At 44.2% G+C, this 21,038-nt stretch overlaps 3 protein-coding genes across 7 annotated transcripts in view; 2 read left to right on the top strand and 1 right to left on the bottom strand.

Moving 5' to 3' along the window:
* pora (P450 (cytochrome) oxidoreductase a) overlaps nt 1-4,238 on the top strand; it is a 31,229-nt gene extending 26,991 nt beyond the window's left edge. For all 4 annotated transcript variants that reach the window (XM_023819379.2, XM_023819381.2, XM_023819382.2 and 1 more), the window contains one exon: nt 785-4,238. In XM_023819379.2, coding sequence (XP_023675147.2) covers nt 785-929 — 145 coding nt within the window. In that variant the 3' untranslated portion in view covers nt 930-4,238. The remainder of the gene's footprint in view (nt 1-784) is intronic.
* Nucleotides 4,239-4,657: 419 nt separating this feature from the next.
* rhbdd2 (rhomboid domain containing 2) lies at nt 4,658-10,836 on the bottom strand. Of its 2 annotated transcripts, XM_023819505.2 has the most exons (4): nt 10,424-10,835; nt 7,369-7,770; nt 6,831-6,981; nt 4,658-6,413 (listed from the first exon to the last, which is right to left on the bottom strand). In XM_023819505.2, the coding sequence occupies exons 1-4, from the start codon at nt 10,614-10,616 to the stop codon at nt 5,927-5,929; spliced, it is 1,233 nt and encodes a 410-aa protein (XP_023675273.1). In that variant the 5' UTR covers nt 10,617-10,835; the 3' UTR covers nt 4,658-5,926. The 2 variants fall into 2 exon arrangements, with proteins under 2 accessions (XP_023675273.1, XP_023675274.1); XM_023819506.2 differs by lacking the exon at nt 4,658-6,413 and having other exon boundaries at nt 6,841-7,091; nt 10,424-10,836.
* Nucleotides 10,837-11,976: 1,140 nt separating this feature from the next.
* On the top strand, nt 11,977-20,800 carry taf15 (TAF15 RNA polymerase II, TATA box binding protein (TBP)-associated factor). Its single transcript, XM_023819510.2, has 16 exons — nt 11,977-12,103; nt 12,687-12,723; nt 12,887-12,938; nt 13,063-13,135; nt 13,520-13,628; nt 13,730-13,806; nt 13,974-14,082; nt 17,288-17,322; nt 18,294-18,326; nt 18,416-18,525; nt 18,858-18,987; nt 19,062-19,148; nt 19,531-19,606; nt 19,800-19,879; nt 19,971-20,091; nt 20,471-20,800. Exons 1-16 carry the CDS (start codon nt 12,094-12,096, stop codon nt 20,508-20,510), a joined length of 1,179 nt encoding a protein of 392 aa, XP_023675278.1. The 5' UTR covers nt 11,977-12,093; the 3' UTR covers nt 20,511-20,800.
* Nucleotides 20,801-21,038: the final 238 nt, after the last annotated feature.

Raw genomic sequence — 21,038 nt, 5'->3', positions numbered from 1 at the left:
TGAAGAGGCTTGGGAATTTTTTAAAAGCACATTGTTGCAAGTGCAAGAGGACTTCGTACCTGTTTCCAGCAAAACTAAATCTAGGAAACTACAACCAAGGTGGTTTACTAAGGAAATGAAGAATAAAGTAAAAAGGAAAAGGTGTGTGCAGGTTTGGTCACCATACCTTATGAAGGACATTGCTGCTTTGGAAAAGGTGCAACGTAGAGCTACGAGAATGATTCCTGGTCTTAGAGGAATGTCTTATGAGGAGAGGTTAGCTGAGCTGAATCTGTTTAGCCTTGAGCAAAGGAGACTAAGGGGGGACATGATCCAGGTCTATAAGATTCTAACAGATCTGGATGCTGTTCAGCCAAATGACTATTTCAATATTAGTTTAAATACTACAACTTGTGGCCATAAGTGGAAATTAGCGGGAGAACATTTTAAAATTAATTTGAGGAAGCACTTCTTTACACAGCGTGTAGTTAGAGTATGGAATAGTCTTCCTGCTAGTGTAGCGCAAGCTAAAACCCTGGGTTCCTTTAAATCAGAGCTAGATAAGATTTTAACAGCTCTGAGCTATTAGTTTAGTTCTCCCCAAACGAGCTTGATGGGCCGAATGGCCTCCTCTCGTTTGTAAATTTCTTCTGTTCTTAATGGTTTTGCCTTTGTTGGTTGGAATGTTTTCGGTGCGAGTGCAGCTTACACCCACGCCTGTGCCAGGTTCCAGCCCCACGTAGGGGTGCGGTCCTCGCTGAGCATGAGACGTTACATCATTAAGTGGCTGCTGGGTTTTTTTCAGCGACGCCCGGAACATGGCCCGCGATGTCCAAAACGTCTTCTGCGAGATCGCCGAGGAACTGGGCGGCCTGACGCACACTCAGGCCGTGGACTACATCAAGAGGCTTATGACCAAGGGCCGCTACTCGCAGGACGTGTGGAGCTGAGGGCGGGGTTTCTGCAGGGGGGAGGAGCCTTCACTCCCATTGGACACCATTGCTGCCCATCTTTTCTGGATGACAAGCATTTTTTTCATCTGGCTGAGATTAGTCACTTTAGTCGGTGGCGCTGCTTGTGTAAATAGCATCAAAAGTAACTTTTTGGTTGTTGTTTATTGGTTTAATTTGGAACCCTAGTAATCATTTTAACTGCCACTTACCAATATGGAAAACATCACATAGGGCCAAACATACAACAAGGATAAATATTGGTTTAGCTGATGTTTGTTAAAAAGGGATAGTTGTGAAATGTGACATTTTATGGGAATTAGGTGCTGAAACCCTATATTTGGGAGACAAACTTGATTGATACTAATGGAATTAGTATGTTCAGAATAATAGCAGTGTGTCTAGAAAAGTGAATAAAGCTGAAAATCCTTATAATAGTTTTTATTTCCTTACAAGCAAATGCATCAGGAACACTACAAATTCTATTCCAAATCAAAACAAGAAGAGAAATTAATCACATTTGTGTTATTCCTTTACAGAAAGTGAAGGAAAGGGAATATTCGGCTGTTCAAAAAAATAGCAGTGTCCACATTCTTCTTTACAAACTCAAAGATTCACTGTATGAACTGAAAAATGTTTTAAGATTTTGCTTTCCTTTGAATCATTGAACTAATATTTAATTGTATAACCACTGTTTCTGAGAAATGCTGCACATCTGTGTTGTATGGAGTCGACCAACTTCTGGCACCTGTGAACAGGTATTCCAGCCCAGGATGATTGGACTACATTTCTTGGTTGTGCCTCAGAAACAGCATTTTTGATGTCACCCCACAAGTTTTCTATTGGATTAAGGTTCGGGGATTGGGCTGGCCACTCCATAATGTCAATCTTGTTGGTCTGGAACCAAGAAGTTTCACATTTACTGGTGTGTTTGGGGTCGTTATCTTGTTGAAACACCCATTTCAAGGGCATTTCCTCTTCAGCATAAGGCAACATGACCTCTTCAAGTATTTTGAGGTATTCAAACTGATCCATGATCCCTGGTATGTGATAAATAGGCCCGCCACCGTAGTATGAGAAACATCCCATAACATGATGCTTGCACCACCATGCTTCACTGTCTTCACAGTGCACTGTGGCTTGAATTCAGTGTTTGGGGGTCATTTGACAAACTGTCTGCAGCCACTAGACCCAAAAAGAACAATCTTGCCTCCATCAGTCCACAAAATGTTGCGGCGTTTCTCTTTAGGCCAGTCAGTGTGTTCTTTGGCAAATTGTAACCTCTTCCGCACGTGTCTTTTTTTCAGCAGTGGGACTTTGCGGGGGCTTTTTGCAGATAGCTTGGCTTCATATAGGCGTCATCTGATTGTAACAGTACTTACAGGTAACTTTAGACCTTCTTTGATCTTCCTGGAGCTGATCATTGGCTGAGTCTTTGCCATCTTGGCTATTCTTCGATCCATTTGAATGGTAGTTTTTCATTTTCTTCCATGTCTTTTAGGATTTGGTTGCCATTTTAAAGCAGTTATTTTAGCTGAGCAGTCTATCATTTTCTGCACTTCTTTATATGTTTTCCCCTCTCCAATCAACTTTTTAATCAAGGTACGCTGTTCTTCTGCACAATGTCTGGAATGACCCATTTTACTCAGAATTTCAGAGAGAAATGCTCTATAACCAGCATGCACAACATTTGCTGCCTTCCTTCCTTAAATAAGGCCCATAATTGGCACCTACTTTTTCACAGAATGAATGACCTCACTAATTGAACTTCACACTGCTATTATTTTGAACACGCTCCTTTCAAGTAATGATTCTGTTACACATAATCAGCAGCATGCATGTCATGACTGTTGGCTCTGTTGGTTTTCCATTACTCTACTACACCTACTAGTAAATTATTTGCCATGTAGAAATATAATTTCTACCAAAAACGGTGATTGATCAGGTTAGCCATGTCAGACTGCTATTATTTTGAACACAACTGTATGTATGTAAATGAAATGTAGCCATAATATTGTGATATTGATGTATCTAGAATTCTGCTTTGGTGAAACCACAGGGTGACACTTTGTCATACTTCTATTGTACTTCCATTAAACAAAACTGCCTTTTTGATTATGTGACTGTCATGCATCAACTTTCCTCCTACTTTTTTCCATCATATCTGGTTAATATGTTGATGCTGGAAGGTGAGGTGCTTCAGTGATCAACCTGAACTCTGGTTTAATTTAGTCTCTCTGGTTTCTATCAACATTTAAGGAAAGAAAATTTCCTTAAAGTGTCATGATGAACCGCAAATTGCGAGGGGCGACTTTTACAGTGATGAGAGGGTACCCTTGTAAATCAGACAGAATAAATTTCCCGTTTTTGAGAGCTGTGCATGATGGACAGCCACCCGGAACCACCAAACGTTTGTTTGTATATGAAGGATTAGGGGGTATTTTCACGCACTTCATAAGAACCATGATTTCGCTGTTGAGTCCTGCACATTGTAACATTTGTAAAATGACTGATCCCACTTTGAAACAGGACATTTTATGATCTAGTAAGACTAATTGAAATTATATGCACGTGATTCTGGTCGACTTTCTCAAACTTGCGCAGGACATTTTTAATCATCATTATTATATTTTTTTAATGCAATATAAGCCAAAGCGAGTCTCCAGAATGCATTGATTCTGCTGGTGTTAAAATAGGCTGGATTAAGCAAGCTATCGGTGTTAGATTAGCTGGGTTAATTAAGCTATTGTTCCCTTCTTGGGCTGCTGTTCCGTGACTCATTTTCCAGGACATTTCTGGGTTCATCTTGTTTTTCTAATTATATACTCTTTAAAAAGTTAGTATTTAGTCTTGAAATCTGTTTTGGTCTGTCTCCAGCCATTCTTCCATCTTACCCTCCCGCCTGTTAAATGTACAGTCAGATATGTCTGCTTCTTTGGCTATATGTATTTTTCTAGGTTTTATTTATAGATCTGCTTCCTTTTACTGCACTGTTCAATGCTGTCCTTTTGCTCTATAATATTAGATAATAGACAAGGGTTTCACCTGCTCCTCAGGTGAAGTTCCACCTCAGTAACTGAAATGCTCATTTTTCTGTGTTTAGGAACCAAATGCTGACTTTTGGTGTGGTCTTTGTAGTATAATTAACAATGAAAGCCAGTGCCTTTTTGTTTTGGTTTAGTCTTTTCAAAATGCATTAAATTTATCAAAGATTTGTTATACGTTTACACGCAATGCAGAGTGTCGTGTTTATGAAGCAACACAATGTGGAACTTTTAGATTTATAAATATAACAGTTCTAAAACGAAATTTGCCTCTTGTAATTTTAATCTAAAAGGGAAATATTGCTATCACAGAGAATTTGATTATAAAAGTTGTGTATCCATATCACCAAAAGCCAAATACGGTTTCAGTCACTATGATTTACTTGTTTTTTACATTTGAGGGAGGGGAACTAGTTGGGGGGGCTGTAATCACTAAAAAGGATTTCTATTTGGGAGGATGGTCATTATGTAACTATTCAGTCAAACAGAGATAGGGATAGTTGATTCTTTATCTTACTAGGTTTCTTATTTCTTGTCCGTCGATGTAGTTACGTTTAAATTATTTGGGTTTGACAGAATATAAAAACCCATATGTTTGATAAATCAGGTTACATGCTTAAAAGGGGAGGTGAATATGGAAATAGGCAGAGTCTCAGAATTCATACTTATGATTAACTTACAGTATTTCACGGTTCACGTTTTTATTCCCTCCCTGCACGCCTTAATCAAACAATCAGGAACACCAAGGTGTGTTGGGATCAGGGAAGGAGCAAAGATGTGGACTGACTGAGAGCCTCTGAGGACATACATGTAAGAATAAACCAGATCATGAATGATACTTCAGTTCCGAAGTGCGATTCTACAATGTAAAAAACATTATAATGGTCATGATACATTATAATACATTCAGACAAGGAACAGTAGTGGAGATGGAGAGGTCAGGGAGATGCACAGGCTTTTTGATGCCCTATGGATTAACCCCTTCGCAGTGGTGATCTCTTGCACTTGCAAGTTCACTCTAAGGCCCCTTCCACACAGAAACTGTCCTTCCAGAATTACTCCCCAAAACATAAAATAAACTCTTTTGGAGGTCTAGGGATGCCAAATTACAAATAAAATGCATTACGCTTAATTGGGAAGGAAATCATGATTAGAAATGTTTTGCCACTAAGACACAGGACTTTCTGCTTGATGCACAGTTGTGATTAGCCGTCTTCCAGCAGACTGAAGCAAAACCACGCAAGACAATTACCTCTAACAGCCTTTGCTTGTGAGGGACCATTTAAATTAAGTGGGATCTAACCACTTGAGAGCCTGTTAACACAAGGCGGCGGCATTGACTCCACAAGTCAGCTCTGCCTCCCGGGGCCTAGAACACAGATCCTGGTCGAAATCAATGAGACGTTACCATGGTAACAGCAGAGATTAAATGTAACGACTCCATTTACAAGTTTCAACTAAACAAAACTACAAACATGTTTAATTAAGGGTGCTAAAGGAACCCATTAAGGCCAGGATTAGATTCATGGCCAAAATTTAAATATTTACATTTTACCTGTAGTTACCATCAATCAATTAAAGCTAAATATAGGAGGAGAATATATTTTCAATAATGTACACTCTCTGAAAAAAGGGTAAAAATTTACATCTTTGCTTGTCACTGGGGCTTTACCCTTGCAGTTGTACCTTTTAAGCTACAGAAATGGACTCTGAAGAACATCCCAAATGTACAAACAGAAATGTTCTACAGTTAAGCGTACAGCCTCAGTAACAATCAAAGGTTTTAATCTTTTTTTTGATGAGTATACAATCGAACGATTCGAATCTGCTTGAGTAAATAAAGCACATCTAAAGTTGCCAGATTGAAAACAGCCTCCGTACTAAAACTGTACTCCTACTCAACATATCCATTAAAAAAAAAACATTCCATGGTCTCAACACATCAGTACTTCTTTAAAGGGGCAGTGCATGGACTCCATGGGTAAGCAGGCTAACCTGGGGTGTCCCGGGGATGTTGGACGGTCCCCCGGGGGGGACAGTGGGGGGATCAGCACAGCACACTGACTGAGGAGCAAAGGCTGCAGGAGAGCTGACATGAGAATGTGCACAAGTGCTGCCTTGTGTCCAGTGATGACTGCTGTGCTGTGCAGGGATAGTCTGCCATTGGCTGTGATGACTGCTGTGCTGTGCAGGGATAGTCTGCCATTGGCTGTGATGACTGCTGTGCTGTGCAGGGATAGTCTGCCATTGGCTGTGATGACGACCCCACCCAGCGCTGGGCCCCTGGTGTAAGGTCAATGGAGTGTAGCCTTCCTGGGTGCATGTAGAGTGTTTCCAGCCTTCGTACATTTGGGGGGGAGTCCCCACAGCTTGTGTGGGGAGGGGGGATGACACTGGGGCGTAAGCTTGAACCGGATAGGACCCTGGAGCAGGCTTGCAACTGCAAAGGAAAATCAACATCAATACATTGAAGTACTGAGCAGATCGATGCAATACACTCTCCAGCCACTAGATGTCTTTGACCGTCGCTGGTCATTCATGTATGATGTGTATCTCATCACACCTGCAAAGTGGAGCTTCCGGGAATGGGTGTAAATTACGGAGGGAGTTGTAACTCCCCCCAATAATAATAATAAAAAAAAACTGGTCAATGCACCCCCCCCCAAATAATTATGTCTCCCCCAAAATGGGCAGAGACCTCAACTACCCCAATGTTCAATCCAAAGTTACGTCCTTCCTTCCGTGTAGAATCTCAAAGTACTGTGGGCAACATAAGAGTTCCTGTCTCCCAGGAGCACCACTGACTGTCTTATGAATCGGACCGACCGTGTCAAAGGTTGATCTTCTGAGTACTTACAGACGGTGTGTGGTCCTCCTCCTCTCCTCCACAGCCGCTGGCATAAATGTTACCCCCGGCAGCTTCCGCAGCAGTCTGAATGGCATCTTCTTATCCAGAAGAGACGCCCTGCTTTCAGACAGGGTCAGCAATGCAAGCCAGCCCTTTCCATCTGTTGTGGGGAGCCCAGGTTAAGGACGTGGTACGAGGCATCGTAGGCAGCACTGTGCCAGGCCTCAGAGAGCACTTTGAGATCCAATGCCCATACCAAGTTCAATTCACCTTAAATGACCTATGAAGGAAAATTAGCAGTTTTTGAACTGAAAGCGCTGTTCATTTTCCTTATTTTACTGCATGATGATGATTTTACTACTAAGATGTTTATTGATATTATGGCCTGGCTAATTAGTTTAATTTTACCATAGTTTTACTAAATCTACTCTGAAGAAGGATATCTAAAGGTACAACAGTAATGCACTTCTTGGAACCAGCAACCTTCACACATTGAAGTCCTTAACCACTACGCTACTTGTTTTAATCACACTGACGGTAAGGATACAGATCTGTCCCACGATTACAGCCAAGGCGTCACAGAGGAGGACGTCACCCGGAATGAGGTGCGCGATTAGCAGGAGTAGCCAGGGCAGGGCGAGGGCAGGCACGTTGATGCCGAAGAGGATGGTCCTGCGCATGAGGCTCCGCGTGACGGCCACCCCCTGCAGGGACAGGGCCGCAGGCACCAGGCCCAGCACGCGTCCTCGCGCCGCCGCGCCGAACAGCAGCGGCTCCAGCAGCGCGTACAGCAGTCCGGCGCACGCAGGCAGCAGGAGCAGCAGGTAGAGGAAGCGCACGGTGCCCAGGCCTCTCTCCAACCCGCCGCCTAGGAGCAACAGGGCCCCGGCGCCAAGCAGCAGCCCCCACGCCTCCTCATGGAAGAAGGAGTAGGTGAAGAGCCGCTGAACTGTTTGGAGGTCGGGAAGAGGAAGCAGCGTGAGACAGCGGGCACCTATATCACCGATCACATGTTTATGTTAAAATCCTACAGCCTCAACTGCTGGATATTAAAAGAAATGGGAATGTGTCCATCATTCAGGTCAGGTCAGGTCAGGTAGGGGAGCATGCGTATCTGCCTCAGCCAGGTGTCACGTGGGCGTCCCCTTGGCCTGGTCCAGCCGCTGGGGTCCTAAGCAATGAGGATCCTGTGAGCCGGATCACCCTCAGGGAAACGCGCCACATGGCCGTAATGCTGTAACTGACGCTCCCTCACAATGCAGGTAATGTGCCTCCTTTGGGACTCCTCTAGCGGGCGCTTGTTCGACACAAAGTCATACCAGTGGTACCCAAGGATTCCCCGAATAGACACAGTACCAAATGAGTCCAGTTTTCGTCTCGGCTCATTGGATAGCGTCCATGTCTCACAGCCATACAGCAAGACAGGGAGCAGCAGGACTCTAAAGACTTGGACCTTCGTCCTCTAACAAAGATATCAGGAGCTACACACACCCCTTTCCAGCGACCTCATGACCCCCCATGCTCTCCCAATCCGTCTGCTGACTTCATAGGAAGACTCACCAGAGACATGAATGTCGCTGCTGAGGTAAGTGAATCTCTCGACGAGGTCATCACCTTCCCGCAGACAGACACAATACTGATGGCGGTGCCTAAGAAGTCATTAAAGGCCTGGATCTTGGTCTTTATCCAGGACACCCGCAACCCCAGACACTCAGACTCCTCACTCAGTCTCTCGAGAGACCTGATCAGAGCCTCCATTGACTCCGCTAAGATCACGGCATCGTCAAGATCAGTAAATCTTTCTTCACCAACAGACTCCCCACAGATGCTGCACCCCACAACCCTGCCCAACTCCCAGCCCATGCAAGCATTGAACAAAGTAGGAGCAAGGACACATCCCTGGCAAATCCCAGAGTCAACTGGGAAGAAGTCAAAGGTTCTCCCTCCACTCTGCACAGCACTCACAGTACCAGTTTACAGGTCGGCCATGACGTCCAGTAACTTCAGGGGGATCCTGTGAAGTCTCAGGATGTCCCACAGGGCAACTCGATCAACTGAGTCGAACGCTTTACGAAAATCGACAAAGGCTGTAAAGAACCTCTGCCGATATTTGCGCTTGTGCTCAATGAAAACCCTCAGCGCAAGGATACGGTCCATGGTAGACTTCTTAGGTGTAAAACCAGACTGCTCCATCACTGACAGACAAGCAAGTGATCACGGATCCTGTTAAGGATGACCCAAGCAAGGACCTTACCCGGCACTGAGAGCAGTGTTATCCCCCTGTAGTTGCCGCAATCCAGGCGATCACCATTCCCTTTCCAGATAGGGACTACAAGTCCCATTTTCCAGTCAGTTGGGATGACGCCAGACTCCCAAATGGAAGCAAAGATTACCTGCAATGCCAGGAGGACAGCCTTACCAGAAGCCTGGAGAAGTTCACCCCGGATACCACAGATCCCTGCAGCCGTGCAATCTCAGTGAGATTGGGTGGTTCACAGCTGATCGGAGGGTCAGCCTCGAAAACCGTAGACCCAGAAATGTCCAACATCCTAGCTGGAGGGTCAGCTTTAAACAGCTGCTCAGAGTAGCCGGTCAGCGGGTCACAACTGCAGTGTCACCCGTAAGGACCGTCCCATCACCTGCCCTGACTGCGATTCTCCGAGGAACAGATTCAGATGTGCGTAATGCTTCGATTCCTCTGCAAGCAGGACATGGGTCACTAGACCACAGATGGTGTGTCACCTGCTCACAAATTCGTCTAACAAATGCCTCCTTATCTGCCCTCAGAGCCGTCCTTCTCAGTTCCCGGTACAGACTGAAGTTGCCACCAAGTTGTGCCACTCCTGTCGATAATATTCAGGGTGCCCTGCGGGATGAAACACCTCCTTCTGGGAACATGGGCAACACTAACACAACCCTCGGCAACCTTCAGGGTCTTATCAGGGAAGGTTGGCCACATCATATTAGAGTCAGCAGTCGCACCCAAGTCTGCAAGTTCCTCACACAAACTGCGTGCAAACTCATCAGAAACAGCTTGATCTTGGAGTCTGGCTAAGTCCAGCCTCATACTCCTAGTAAGTGGTAGCCTACTGGATCTAAGCTGAATCTTCAGAGTAGCAACAACAAGTCTGTGGTCAGAATTCGCAAACTGGGCACTTCTGTAGACCCTGCAGTTCTGCAGGAGCCTCCAGCATCTGCCCACGAGGATGTGTTCGTCGCACCACCAGTATTACAGTACCAAGTCCAACGAAGTTCATCATTAAGATTTTAAAATGTGTAATTAAAGATAAATTTATTTTTAAAAATGTATAAACTGGTGCAAGGACGACTTATTAGCTAAATGTGGAGTTTTAGGTGTTCGTCATTTGCAGACCGGATATTCTAAAATAAACGCAAAATTATGACTTTAACCCAGTTCCTTATAGGTAGGATTTTAATATATTGCTTCTTATTAAAAACCTCTGAGTCCGGAAAGGTTATGCCTGCTTCCAGTTCCGATGATCAGATTTAAAATATACAAGAATCAGCGGACCCATTGTGACAGTCGATTTCCAGTAGCACGGAACTCCGTACAGAAACATTGTTGCTCCTCAGATCCTTACCGTTTCCTTTCAAAACAGCGCTGCTGTCCAGGCTGCCCACGTCGGCTGGAATATGACAGAAAGTTGAAACTATAAACAAAACCGCAGAAATTGCGATCACCGTCGCTACCCCACTAGTAAACTCTAACTCCTGGGCAGATTTCTTTGCCCGCTGAAAGCCTCCTTTCACTAAGTTACTAAATGAGGTTTCCATTGTTAAAATGCTTCCAGCTCAGCTTGATAGGTCAAACGTCAACCTGAACATATGCAGGAAAACTGGAAATATGCGCCTGCCATCGCGAATCCCCTAAAGTACTAGCAGGAGACAGTCATTAAGAAAAATATTTGAGAAAATTGTGACAACGGCTCGAAACATCTCCAACGCGTTCGGAACAGCCGCAGTAAAATATTAAGTACTTCCGTATTGGGGGACAACTTGTATATCACTGCCATCTACTGGCAAAAATACGAAACATCAATGCATTCACTGATAAGGACATACATTGAAACCCAGAATACTGGTTCCGATTTCATACGTGTGGCATTGGACAAGATCTGATGCAACTTGAGTTACGGGGAATATGTTCAGCGTTGTGGCATTGTCATTTGTTGGTTTTGTTTTATAACGGATCTGCTGGAATGGATGTTGAGGTCCTTTGTCAGTGATTGGTATTAAACCAAAACCCTTTTGGATCTCTGTAATGACTACCAATGAAGGCTGTCACAGGAAAATTATGAATAACTTCATTGCGCTCGGATAGGCCTGGAGCTGCGTTACACGTGTTTTATATTTATTGACCACTTTTTTGAAACAACACATTGCGGTTTGGGGGTGACGTACGGAGAGTTTAAAAGTTCTACCGATGTTAATTAAATTTACACTGAGTTATTGTACTGGCAATTATTTTAAGTGTCCCTGAAGCTTTTAAAAATTACTATTCATTCACTAAGGAATATACAAATCACTTCGGGGGACAGAATGTTTAACCTATTTTGCTGTCATCCTCTGTCAAAGTGTTCTTTTAGTAATTTAATTTTTGTATCCTTTAAATAATACGGGGGACGTATTCTAAACCGTGTTTAATTACGCGTCAGCCACTTAATATATCAACAAAACCACAGTACAGCATCTCAGCAAAGTCGTGTCGTAGCATCCTGTGTGACGTCGTACTTCTTCCCTCACTTAAACTGAGAGAAGCGGTATCTTACCAGTCACACATTTTGAACAGCTAGTCGATTATTTGAAATATTTTATTTAGCCCAACCGACTTATTATTCCTGACAAGTGATTATACAAATGTGTTTGTTACTTTCACTGTATAAAATCATAGACGCCGGTCGGTTGTCACACGTGATCAGTACAAAACGGAGAACGCGGGGAATGTACCACTATAACAAAGACAAGGGGGCACCTCTGAAAGAAATATACATTTATAAATTAGACATACGCCAATTAGTACTTTCATAGTCATTTATTTAAAAAATGTATTTAAAATATTTTTAAATGATCACACTGGTTTTTTAGTTAATTGTACTTTTTGGAAATTTCGTACAATATATTTATTCAACTTGCGTTTTGGTATTTTCCAGCTGCAGGTCGGAGTTCATAAGATCTGCAGTGTGTGCTTTGTTGTGCTCTTAGTTTTATTTTTTGCAAAGTTGAGGTACTGGTTTTTATATAAAGCTGAAGAATGTCTTCTGGTAAGGCCGCCGACCGATGGTGTATTTTATGATGATTTATCTGAATCTATACGAAACTTAAGCGACAGAAGTGAACTGGAAATCCGCAGTATTACTGCACTGTGTCTGCTCTGCCAGTAAAACTCCCAAATCTGAAAGCGACGAACTGGCTGGTTTCTTTAATCAGAAACGCGAATCCGTACGGTTGCGGTGTACGTACGTATACTTCTAAACCGGTTCTCCATGTTAATATCGCTTTTCGTCATTGTAACGACGCGCTAACGTGAAGCCGAAACTTGCATGTCCGCCATTTTCGTCGAAGTCATCATGATGCAAATCAGGCCTTTACCATATTTCTGGTTTGTGTCTTTTACTATGTATTAAACACCTATTGTACAAGAGCCGTAATGCTGGCCTGCAACTTGGCTTATTTTTGAAATTTATTCATAATGTACAGTTGGCTCCAAAGAGCACCTTGTCTTAAGCACGTCCTTGTGGTAGAATAGCGCTCAATGCAAATTGAGCTGATTGCTGCTGATGCTTGTCTCGCGTTGCAGATTTTATCTTCGATGTTGTGATGAACTGACGTTTTTCTCTTTTTAAGATTCCGGATATGGTCAGCCTGGGGCACATCAGCAAAGGTGAAACCCTGCGTTAGGACCGTGCTGTAATACATTCATTAGCACTTCGGCTGCTGCTGTAACCTGTGATCGTATGTCAGAAACGTCTTCTGCCTGCTTTTAGGCCTCAGGAGGTCTGGCTTCCGTTCATAGTTACGAATGATTTTTTTTGTTTTATTTTTAGTTATTCGTCCTACGGTGCACCTCCCACCCAGACCTACCAACAAAATGAACAGGTGAGCATGGACGTTGATGGGTGCCGTCTTTTATCAGATTACTGTCGGCAGCCTGTCGCTGTTACATGTAGATGTTTTTAGTTTTTCTCAGCCAAGGCTTTTTCTCTAATACATTTGCATATAGAGCTACAGTCAAGGAAATCATGGATCGACATATGGCGGACAGAACTATACTTCGGGGTATACTCAGCAGCAAGGTATGTGTTGGTGGCCTGGTGGTGAAGAATCTGGACTAGGGATTCCACTGGGCCATGGATCACTGGGGGTTTGGCGAGGGTTTGATTCATTTACAAAATAAGTCTAAAAGCCACACTTTATCTATGAACAACCCCTGCCATCCATGCCTTTGTACCACATTTGAAAAAATGGAAATGGCTAAACTTTAATCTGGCCCACGGAGTAATATGCTGCCAGTGCCCAACCCCCCCAAAAAAATATAAGCTGATCCATAGTCACCTAAAGGTTGGGGAAATGCAAATATTAGATGCTTAGTTGCAGTGTAATGTGGCTGTGTAAAGCCAACACTGTTGGAGAACATTTTAGGATACTGCGTTGACTGTTTTATTGTCCTGCTCTTCTAGGGGCAAATTTTGGGCAGTCAAGTGAGAACTTTTCCTCTGGTGGATATGGCCAACAACAGCGACCGGGATATGACAGCTACACCCAGCAGAGCAGTGACTCGTCAGGGGGGTAAGATTGGTTTTAGCGCTTTTGAACTGAACAGCTTGTACCACAAAATTGAAATACAGAAAGGTGTGATTGCTATCAAAACAATTTAACTTCTTTCAAAGGTTCAGTGCCAAACCATCATATGGAGAGCAAGGATCCTTTGGGCAGTCTCAAGGAGGATATAGCAGGAGATTTGATGGTATGCCTTAAAATTATCCCCCCCCCAAACTTTCTACTTCACATAACTGACTTTTGCCATGTTTGTGTTTCTCTTTACGGAGTAATCATCTGCCTCAGGTTTCTGAGCAAAGTTGTTTTGTTTTTACAGCCTTCGAATTTTGACCAATGGATGTCGTCTGTCCTTAGGTGATGACAGTCAGGGGGGGAGGGGCTATGGAGGCGGTGATCGGAATGACGGGTACCGAGGCAGAGGAGGATTTGACCGAGACGGCAGGGGTCCACCACATGGCGTGGGGTACGTTAACCCCGTCACCCTGCTCAGTGATGGTCCGAAAATTGAAAACAGCTCCTTTTCTTGAAGTTGATGTTGCTCATTATTTGTGCTGCCCTAAAGGGTAACACTATCGTCCATCTATCTTCTACCTCCATAGCATTTTCTCCGTCAACCTGTTATTGCTCAGTGTTGACAAATGTACCCCTTCTGTAGTTTTACTGAATGGTTTTGGGTTATTGTATGGGGTGTCATTTTCTGGGAAGTGTATGGCAGTGGTGGGTTAATATATTGTGGTCATGCCCTGTACAACTTCTCCTTTGTATTCTGGTTTGATTCCTCATTCAATAGATGCTAAACACTTGCTTGCTGTTATTTAGCATTCACTAAATTCCATTTAAGCAGCGAGCATAGCTAAATTGATGATTTTATCGTACAGATCTTTCCACAGTTCTTCCCCACTGTTATGCGGTATCCTATTGTTGCCGATAAATGCTTGTCTGCAAGAGTGTTTAACCAGGCAGTTTCACCAAGCAGTATCATTTTGGTTATGGTTTCATAACAGATGGCTATGTAGTATTGTGGACCTCCCTATTCATTAATACTCCTGTTTGGTAATTTGGAGTGGATCTGGGATAAAATCTCAATCTCTGCAGTCGTTTTGTTTTTTTAGTTTGGGGGGGGGGGGGGTGAAATCTGTTCCACTTCCTTGTAGCTATGAGGCCCGATTGTCTGGGGAAAAAATGCAAACATCAGACCATTGTTGTGCATGTGTTTAGTCATGGAATGTTGGATGTAATCAATTGTGAATTAATATAGCCTAGTTCTAACCATTACAGAAAAAAAATATTTTTTTTTAAGCTGCTGGTAAATTGATTCCTCAAGTTTGCCCGTCTCCAGTGCCTCACTCAACAACATGACGGCCTACCCTGCACTGCACACAGCCTAATTGTGCATGGGACTCGGCCTACCCTGCACTGCACACAGCCTAATTGTGCATGGGACTCGGCCTACCCTGCACTGCACACAGCCTAATTGTGCATGGGACTCTGCCTACCCTGCACTGCACACAGCCTAATTGTGCATGGGACTCTGCCTACCCTGCACTGCACACAGCCTAATTGTGCATGGGACTCGGCCTACCCTGCACTGCACACAGCCTAATTGTGCATGGGACTCGGCCTACCCTGCACTGCACACAGCCTAATTGTGCATGGGATTCGGCCTACCCTGCACTGCACACAGCCTAATTGTGCATGGGACTCGGCCTACCCTGCACTGCACACAGCCTAATTGTGCATGGGACTCGGCCTACCCTGCACTGCACACAGCCTAATTGTGCATGGGACTCTGCCTACCCTGCACTGCACACAGCCTAATTGTGCATGGGACTCTGCCTACCCTGCACTGCACACAGCCTAATTGTGCATGGGACTCGGCCTACCCTGCACTGCGCACAGCCTAATTGTGCATGGGACTCTGCCTACCCTGCACTGCGCACAGCCTAATTGTGCATGGGACTCTGCCTACCCTGCACTGCGCACAGCCTAATTGTGCATGGGACTCTGCCTACCCTGCACTGCGCACAGCCTAATTGTGCATGGGACTCTGCCTACCCTGCACTGCGCACAGCCTAATTGTGCATGGGACTCGGCCTACCCTGCACTGCGCACAGCCTAACTGTGCATGGGACTTGGACGAACTTAACAGGTTTCTTTACGGGAAGTGAGTCTCCCCTGGTGTGTGAACCTGTTGCCAATTCAGGTAAAAACATCACGGGGGAGAAAAATTGTCATTCTCACTCAGTCATCCATACCGGTAAAGTAACAGGTGTCAAAGTTACCGTTAACGTTACTAGGTCACCAGGACATAGACTCGCACGTAGATTTTACCGATTTGCTCTCATTCCTACACGACAATGCTAAAATAGGGTTTCAGTGTGTGTGAGAATGGGATTTAAGGGAGCGTTGTTGTGTTGCTCCCACTCAACTAAACGCCTGCTCAGTTTACCTACCTTGTCCGTTTTTCATTATAGCTTTATAACGGCGTCTGCAAAATGACAGTGTAATATAGCCTATTAGTGCCGTTAACAAACTGATTTCATAATGAGTGTCCCGAGGGTGGGGGCAGGAATCTGTCTTCCCAGGTGGGTCATTGAGGTGCTGGATTAGATGATTTGTTGGTTGGGTACTTTTTGTTTTTGCTATGGCCTGAGAAATGTCACCTGCAGAATCACTGTAGTACTCACTCTTGCCTGATCCGTTAACCATTGTATTCCCAGGATCATTTTCCTCCTTTGGGAAACTTCAAACATACCTGCCTTCAACCAAATGATTATTGCAACGTGTTTGTCAAACTCCCAAACCAAAAAAAGTTAGTGCACACCGGTTGTAACATGAAGCAGGATTTCTTGCTTGGCCAGGTAACTTGTCATATTTTAAGGTAGTCTGTGCAAATGTAAGTCAATGAAGATGAAGTCCATGTTGACTGATGTAAAATCTGACAAGTTATCAAGCAAAGTGAATAATTCCACTCTGTGATGCAGGATCCGTGACTCTCCTGAAGTTCGATTCTGTTTCACTCCGGGTTCTGTTATAAGTTCTCTTGTAAATCTCACCCTGTTCAGTTGTGGATGTAGGTCTGAAGTCTGTTTTGGAGGTATTAGAATATAAAAGCGCTGGAGAAAACTAGGAGGGTAAAGTTTGACAGGTAGTGAGGCAGTAATGGGGCTGTTGTGTCCTCAGGGAAATGTAACTTGATGATTGCTGAAGGATGGTGCGGTGTGTGTGGTGTTGTAGTGTCCTGTCCTACAGTAGTGCAGAATACATAGGAATCTCCAAACTGAAACTGAAAATCTCTATGCTTTGCAATATTTTGAGATGCTTTTTGTCTGAGGAATTATGGTGTTTGCTAATACTTTTATTTCACCTTATAAAATGTAACTTCCCCTCTGTCATTTGAAGCATTTGCAGTCTGTGTCTGTCTGTTAGCTTTCAGACTGACTGACTTGTACTTGCTTGAAATGCCACCTCAAAATGATCCAATAGCAGCAGAGTTCACCGGATCACCTCCAGATGGCAGTGTGTGTAGTTTTTCCCAGGCTTGGCCTGTGTTGTTCCGTAAGTCCAGTCCTTGCAGTTGAGGTGTAAGAGCTGCTCACTCATCAGGGAAGGACTCGGCCGATGGCCCAGTATGACGGACCTTTATTTTTTTCTCCCTCTTTCTGCAGAGGTGGCGACCGAGGTGGCTTCAAAAGTTACGGTGGTAAGTGTTGCGCGTCAGGACTATTGCGGTGTATGTGTCTGAAAGACCAAACCAAAAAGGTTGGACTTATCGTGCATTCCATTTGCCTCAGGATCCGATTTTCGGATTCCGATATGTCACATCCGCTAAAAACTCGGGAAAACCAAGTCTGATGCGTTCCATTTGCCACAGAAGTAGCAATACCATGGACCCATATGAAAAAGCAAGATTTTTTTTGCTTAGCTGGACAACTTGTCGGATTTAAGGTACCTCAGTTTAAATGGCCTTTATCTTCGTTCACTTACAATTAGCCTGAACTACTGTAAATCTGACTAATCATGAAGTCAAATTCTAGCCCGGTTAATTGGTAGCCATTGTTAGCAATATCACTTGATAACACATTACGCGCGGTGCTTCACGTATAAAACTCCGTAGCAACACGTCCACAGATAAGTTGGACGGTATAGTGTGTGCAACCGATTTAATGAGCCACAAATGAGAAGTAGTGTTTAAACAGTATAAAACTACAACTTTCCCTTCTGTTGATAAAGGGCGCAGCCATCTTGGATTCTGAACTCGGGATCCTCTGTGCTGTCCGAGATATGTGTCGGATCTCTGAGAAACGGTAGCGCGCATGTCGTCACTTCCGGCTTCAAAACTCGGAATCCGAGTTCCGAGGGCAAATGGAATGCAGCATTATTTCATCCTGTGTTAAACCTGTGTGTGGGATACCCCCGAAGGGGCCTTCGTTTTGGTCTGTCCACCCTTTGTCACCAAGTTGATTCCCTATTGTTGCATAAGAGGACAGCTGGTTTCATTCTACGGAAGGGGTTCATGTGTGGTGCAAAAGGCTGATGTGGCGGGGGGGGGGGTGCAATTTATGGTTATTTCAAAGAGTGCTAAATTCTGCTACCAAAGCAGTGGTCATCACTTCTGGAGTCTTTTTGGTCGGTCAAGTCAGTTTATATGGCTGATTCTGTGTGTCCTTGTAGGCCCAAGGGATGATGGACCTAGACATGATTCAGGTGAGTAGCATGCTAATGTCAAATCAGGAAAACCGCTCTGCTGTCTGCCATTGATGTTTTTCAGGATTTATGAATGCTGTACTTTCCAGGCGGTGATCAGGACAACTCCGATAACAACACGATCTTTGTCCAAGGACTTGGGGAAGATGTTTCAACTCATGAAGTCGCAGACTACTTTAAACAGATAGGCATCATTAAGGTGAATGGGTCTGTGGGCTCTAGTGCTGTATCCACCTCCCAGGAACGGCATGATAGGGAATGACTGTAATTCATTTAGTTTGGTGGGTCTTATGGAGGGTGTTTTTTGTAACTGTATCCAATTAATGAATATTCCATTAAAATGATTATTTAAATGACCATTTTAATTACTTAAATGATTGTTTAAAATTGCAACTGAAGAAATATCATCAAATGGTATTTCAATTGTAATTGAAACAGTCCATTTAAATTTTTAAATCATTTGAATGACATTTATTTGAATATGTTCACATACCAATTAATAAAAGCAGGTTTCTTCTCTACCTGTTGCAGTTGAATAAGAAGACTGGCATGCCTATGATTAACCTGTACACTGACAAAGCCACGGGGCGACCCAAGGGGGAAGCCACAGTCTCCTTTGATGACCCTCCGTCAGCCAAAGCTGCCATTGACTGGTTTGACGGTAAGTCTGTTTCGGCTCCTCAGTAATGCCCCATTGCATGTTCCTCTTTAAAAAGAAATTGGATCGTTTTCTAGGAAAGGAATTCAACGGGAGACCCATCAAGGTGTCCTTTGCGACGAGGAGAGCAGAGTTTATGCAAAGAGGTGGCCGGGGACGCGGAGGTACTTTTTACCTTGGTTTTACTTAATTTTCGGACGATACTTGGACTTGTGTTATTTGTTCTTGCGTGGCTGGTAAGAGCCTGTAGAAATTGTTTCATGCGTTTGTTAGCAATGTTTAAATTTAACAAAGGGTGAGAAGTATGCTGTATTGCAGGGGTGGGCAATCTTATCTGCAAAGGGCCGGTGTGCATGCAGGTTTTTGGGAACCTTTAGGTCAGCTGTTCAAACCCAGGTGTGAGGACTCTTCAGCCAATCAGTCCTCTAATTAGTAATCTAATTAGGGAGCTGCAGTGAAAACCCACACACACAGCGGCCCTTTGCGGATAAGATTGCCCACCCTTGCTGTGTGGTGACCATGTATCAAATGGACCTTGTTTCCCAGGGTACCGGGGTGGACGTGGAGGGTTTGGTGGCCCGTCGTTTGACATGAGAGGGGGAGACTGGCCCTGTCCCAACAGGTGAGGATGACCTTTTGACCTTGTCATGTCGGACCAGACAATGGTGTAAAGCAGTGTAGAATTTAATGTTTCCCCATTATTTCTGAAACTGGAGTTGGTGATTTTCTTCAACTTTGTGGGAATAGATTGGTCCTTTTTGCAGGAATAGGTGATTAGATTTGGATGGGTGTTAAACCTAATTTGTGCTCTTCAGTTCTTGTGGGAACATGAACTTTGCCAGAAGAACAGAGTGCAACAAGTGTGGAGCACCAAAACCTGGAGATTCAATTGGAGGTACAGCCTCAAATTTTGACTTCGGTCCTTAGGAAGCCATCGTCAGGCAAATGGTCGGTCGCGTTCACGTTCCGCTTTCATTTATGTAAAGATCGTGGTGGACGAGGAGGATTCGGTGGGGACAGAGGAGGCTTTCGGGGACGCGGCGGCTTCCGTGGTGGCGACCGTGGCAGCGACCGTGGCGGATATGGAGGCTTCAAGATGGGCGGCCGGTGAGTGACACAGCCGTTGTCCTGCTAAAGGTTCATAGTGTTCAAACGCGGAGGTCCAGCCTTGTCGGCTTCAGTTTGCTATTCATCTCAAGGACCACCTTGTACGATTTAAGGCCCTCTGGGTAGTTCATCTCACTTACTCCCATTGGGAGTTTCAGGTGAAATCTGTAGATTTTTAAGTCTTAATGCTTAATCCCCCCTCTGAGGTTTAGCCACAAGGGGGCAGTCCTTCATGTCTTAGGTCACTGGACTTCTCACTGTACTGGTGGTTTCAAGCTCCTCTCCAAAAGGCAGTTCAATGCCCTGTAACTGCGAGCAGATTGTACAGATGTACCGTTTTACCTGATAAAGCTACAGCCCTCTCTTCCCATCATAACAGGGGCGATCACAGAGAAGAACGACGTGACAGACCTTACTGAAGATGCCTTGAGGAGTCATTCCGGGCTGGAGATTGATTGGGGGGAGGGGGGGTGGCCACATTTCCTTTCACTTGGCTTATTTTTGTCCATGTACCACAGATTTGCTCCTAACCTGTTCCATGCTGAGATCCTCCAATTCCGCTGCTCTCTCTCCCAGTATGGAGTAGTACTGGTCAAGATTTCCTATCCCTTCTCATAGCTGAGAGCATGGAACGCAATGTTAAATTGTAAGATATTGCATTTCCAAATGACATTGTTTTTTAAGATGAATAAAATGTTTTACTTCTGAAGGCCTGTTTTTTTTGTAATAAGACTCTTGTCTGATTTTTCCATTTGAAAACTGTCTGCTTTGTTGTGCATAAAAATAGCGGTGTTTGCTAGCACCCAGTACAAAATGTGCTGGGCACTCAATGGATTTGAATGGAACACTATGTCCTTTATCTCCTAGGGTGAGCCCATTTAACTTCTTCCTCTCCTTTAACCACACAATGCTATTTCCGGCCATATTACGATCGGTTTGTAAAACCG

This window comes from Paramormyrops kingsleyae, chromosome 18 (assembly GCF_048594095.1).
Source record: "Paramormyrops kingsleyae isolate MSU_618 chromosome 18, PKINGS_0.4, whole genome shotgun sequence".
In the NCBI taxonomy this organism is placed as follows: domain Eukaryota; kingdom Metazoa; phylum Chordata; class Actinopteri; order Osteoglossiformes; family Mormyridae; genus Paramormyrops; species Paramormyrops kingsleyae.
Note: the sequence above shows the minus strand (reverse complement) of the source record. Positions and strands in the feature narration are given on the sequence as shown.

Bases quoted from the DNA above. Each gene is read 5' to 3' on its own strand.
- rhbdd2 (XM_023819505.2), bottom strand. From the start codon at position 10,616: ATGGAAACCTCATTTAGTAACTTAGTGAAAGGAGGCTTTCAGCGGGCA. The intron at 7,771-10,423 runs GTAAGGATCTGA...ACCTCCAAACAG, and splicing joins CGCTGTTTTGAAAGGAAACG to TTCAGCGGCTCTTCACCTAC. The intron at 6,414-6,830 runs GTAAGTACTCAG...TTTCCTTTGCAG, and splicing joins AGGAGGACCACACACCGTCT to TTGCAAGCCTGCTCCAGGGT.
- taf15 (XM_023819510.2), top strand. The intron at 12,724-12,886 runs GTGAAACCCTGC...TTTTATTTTTAG, and splicing joins CCTGGGGCACATCAGCAAAG to TTATTCGTCCTACGGTGCAC. The intron at 13,136-13,519 runs GTATGTGTTGGT...CTGCTCTTCTAG, and splicing joins GGGGTATACTCAGCAGCAAG to GGGCAAATTTTGGGCAGTCA.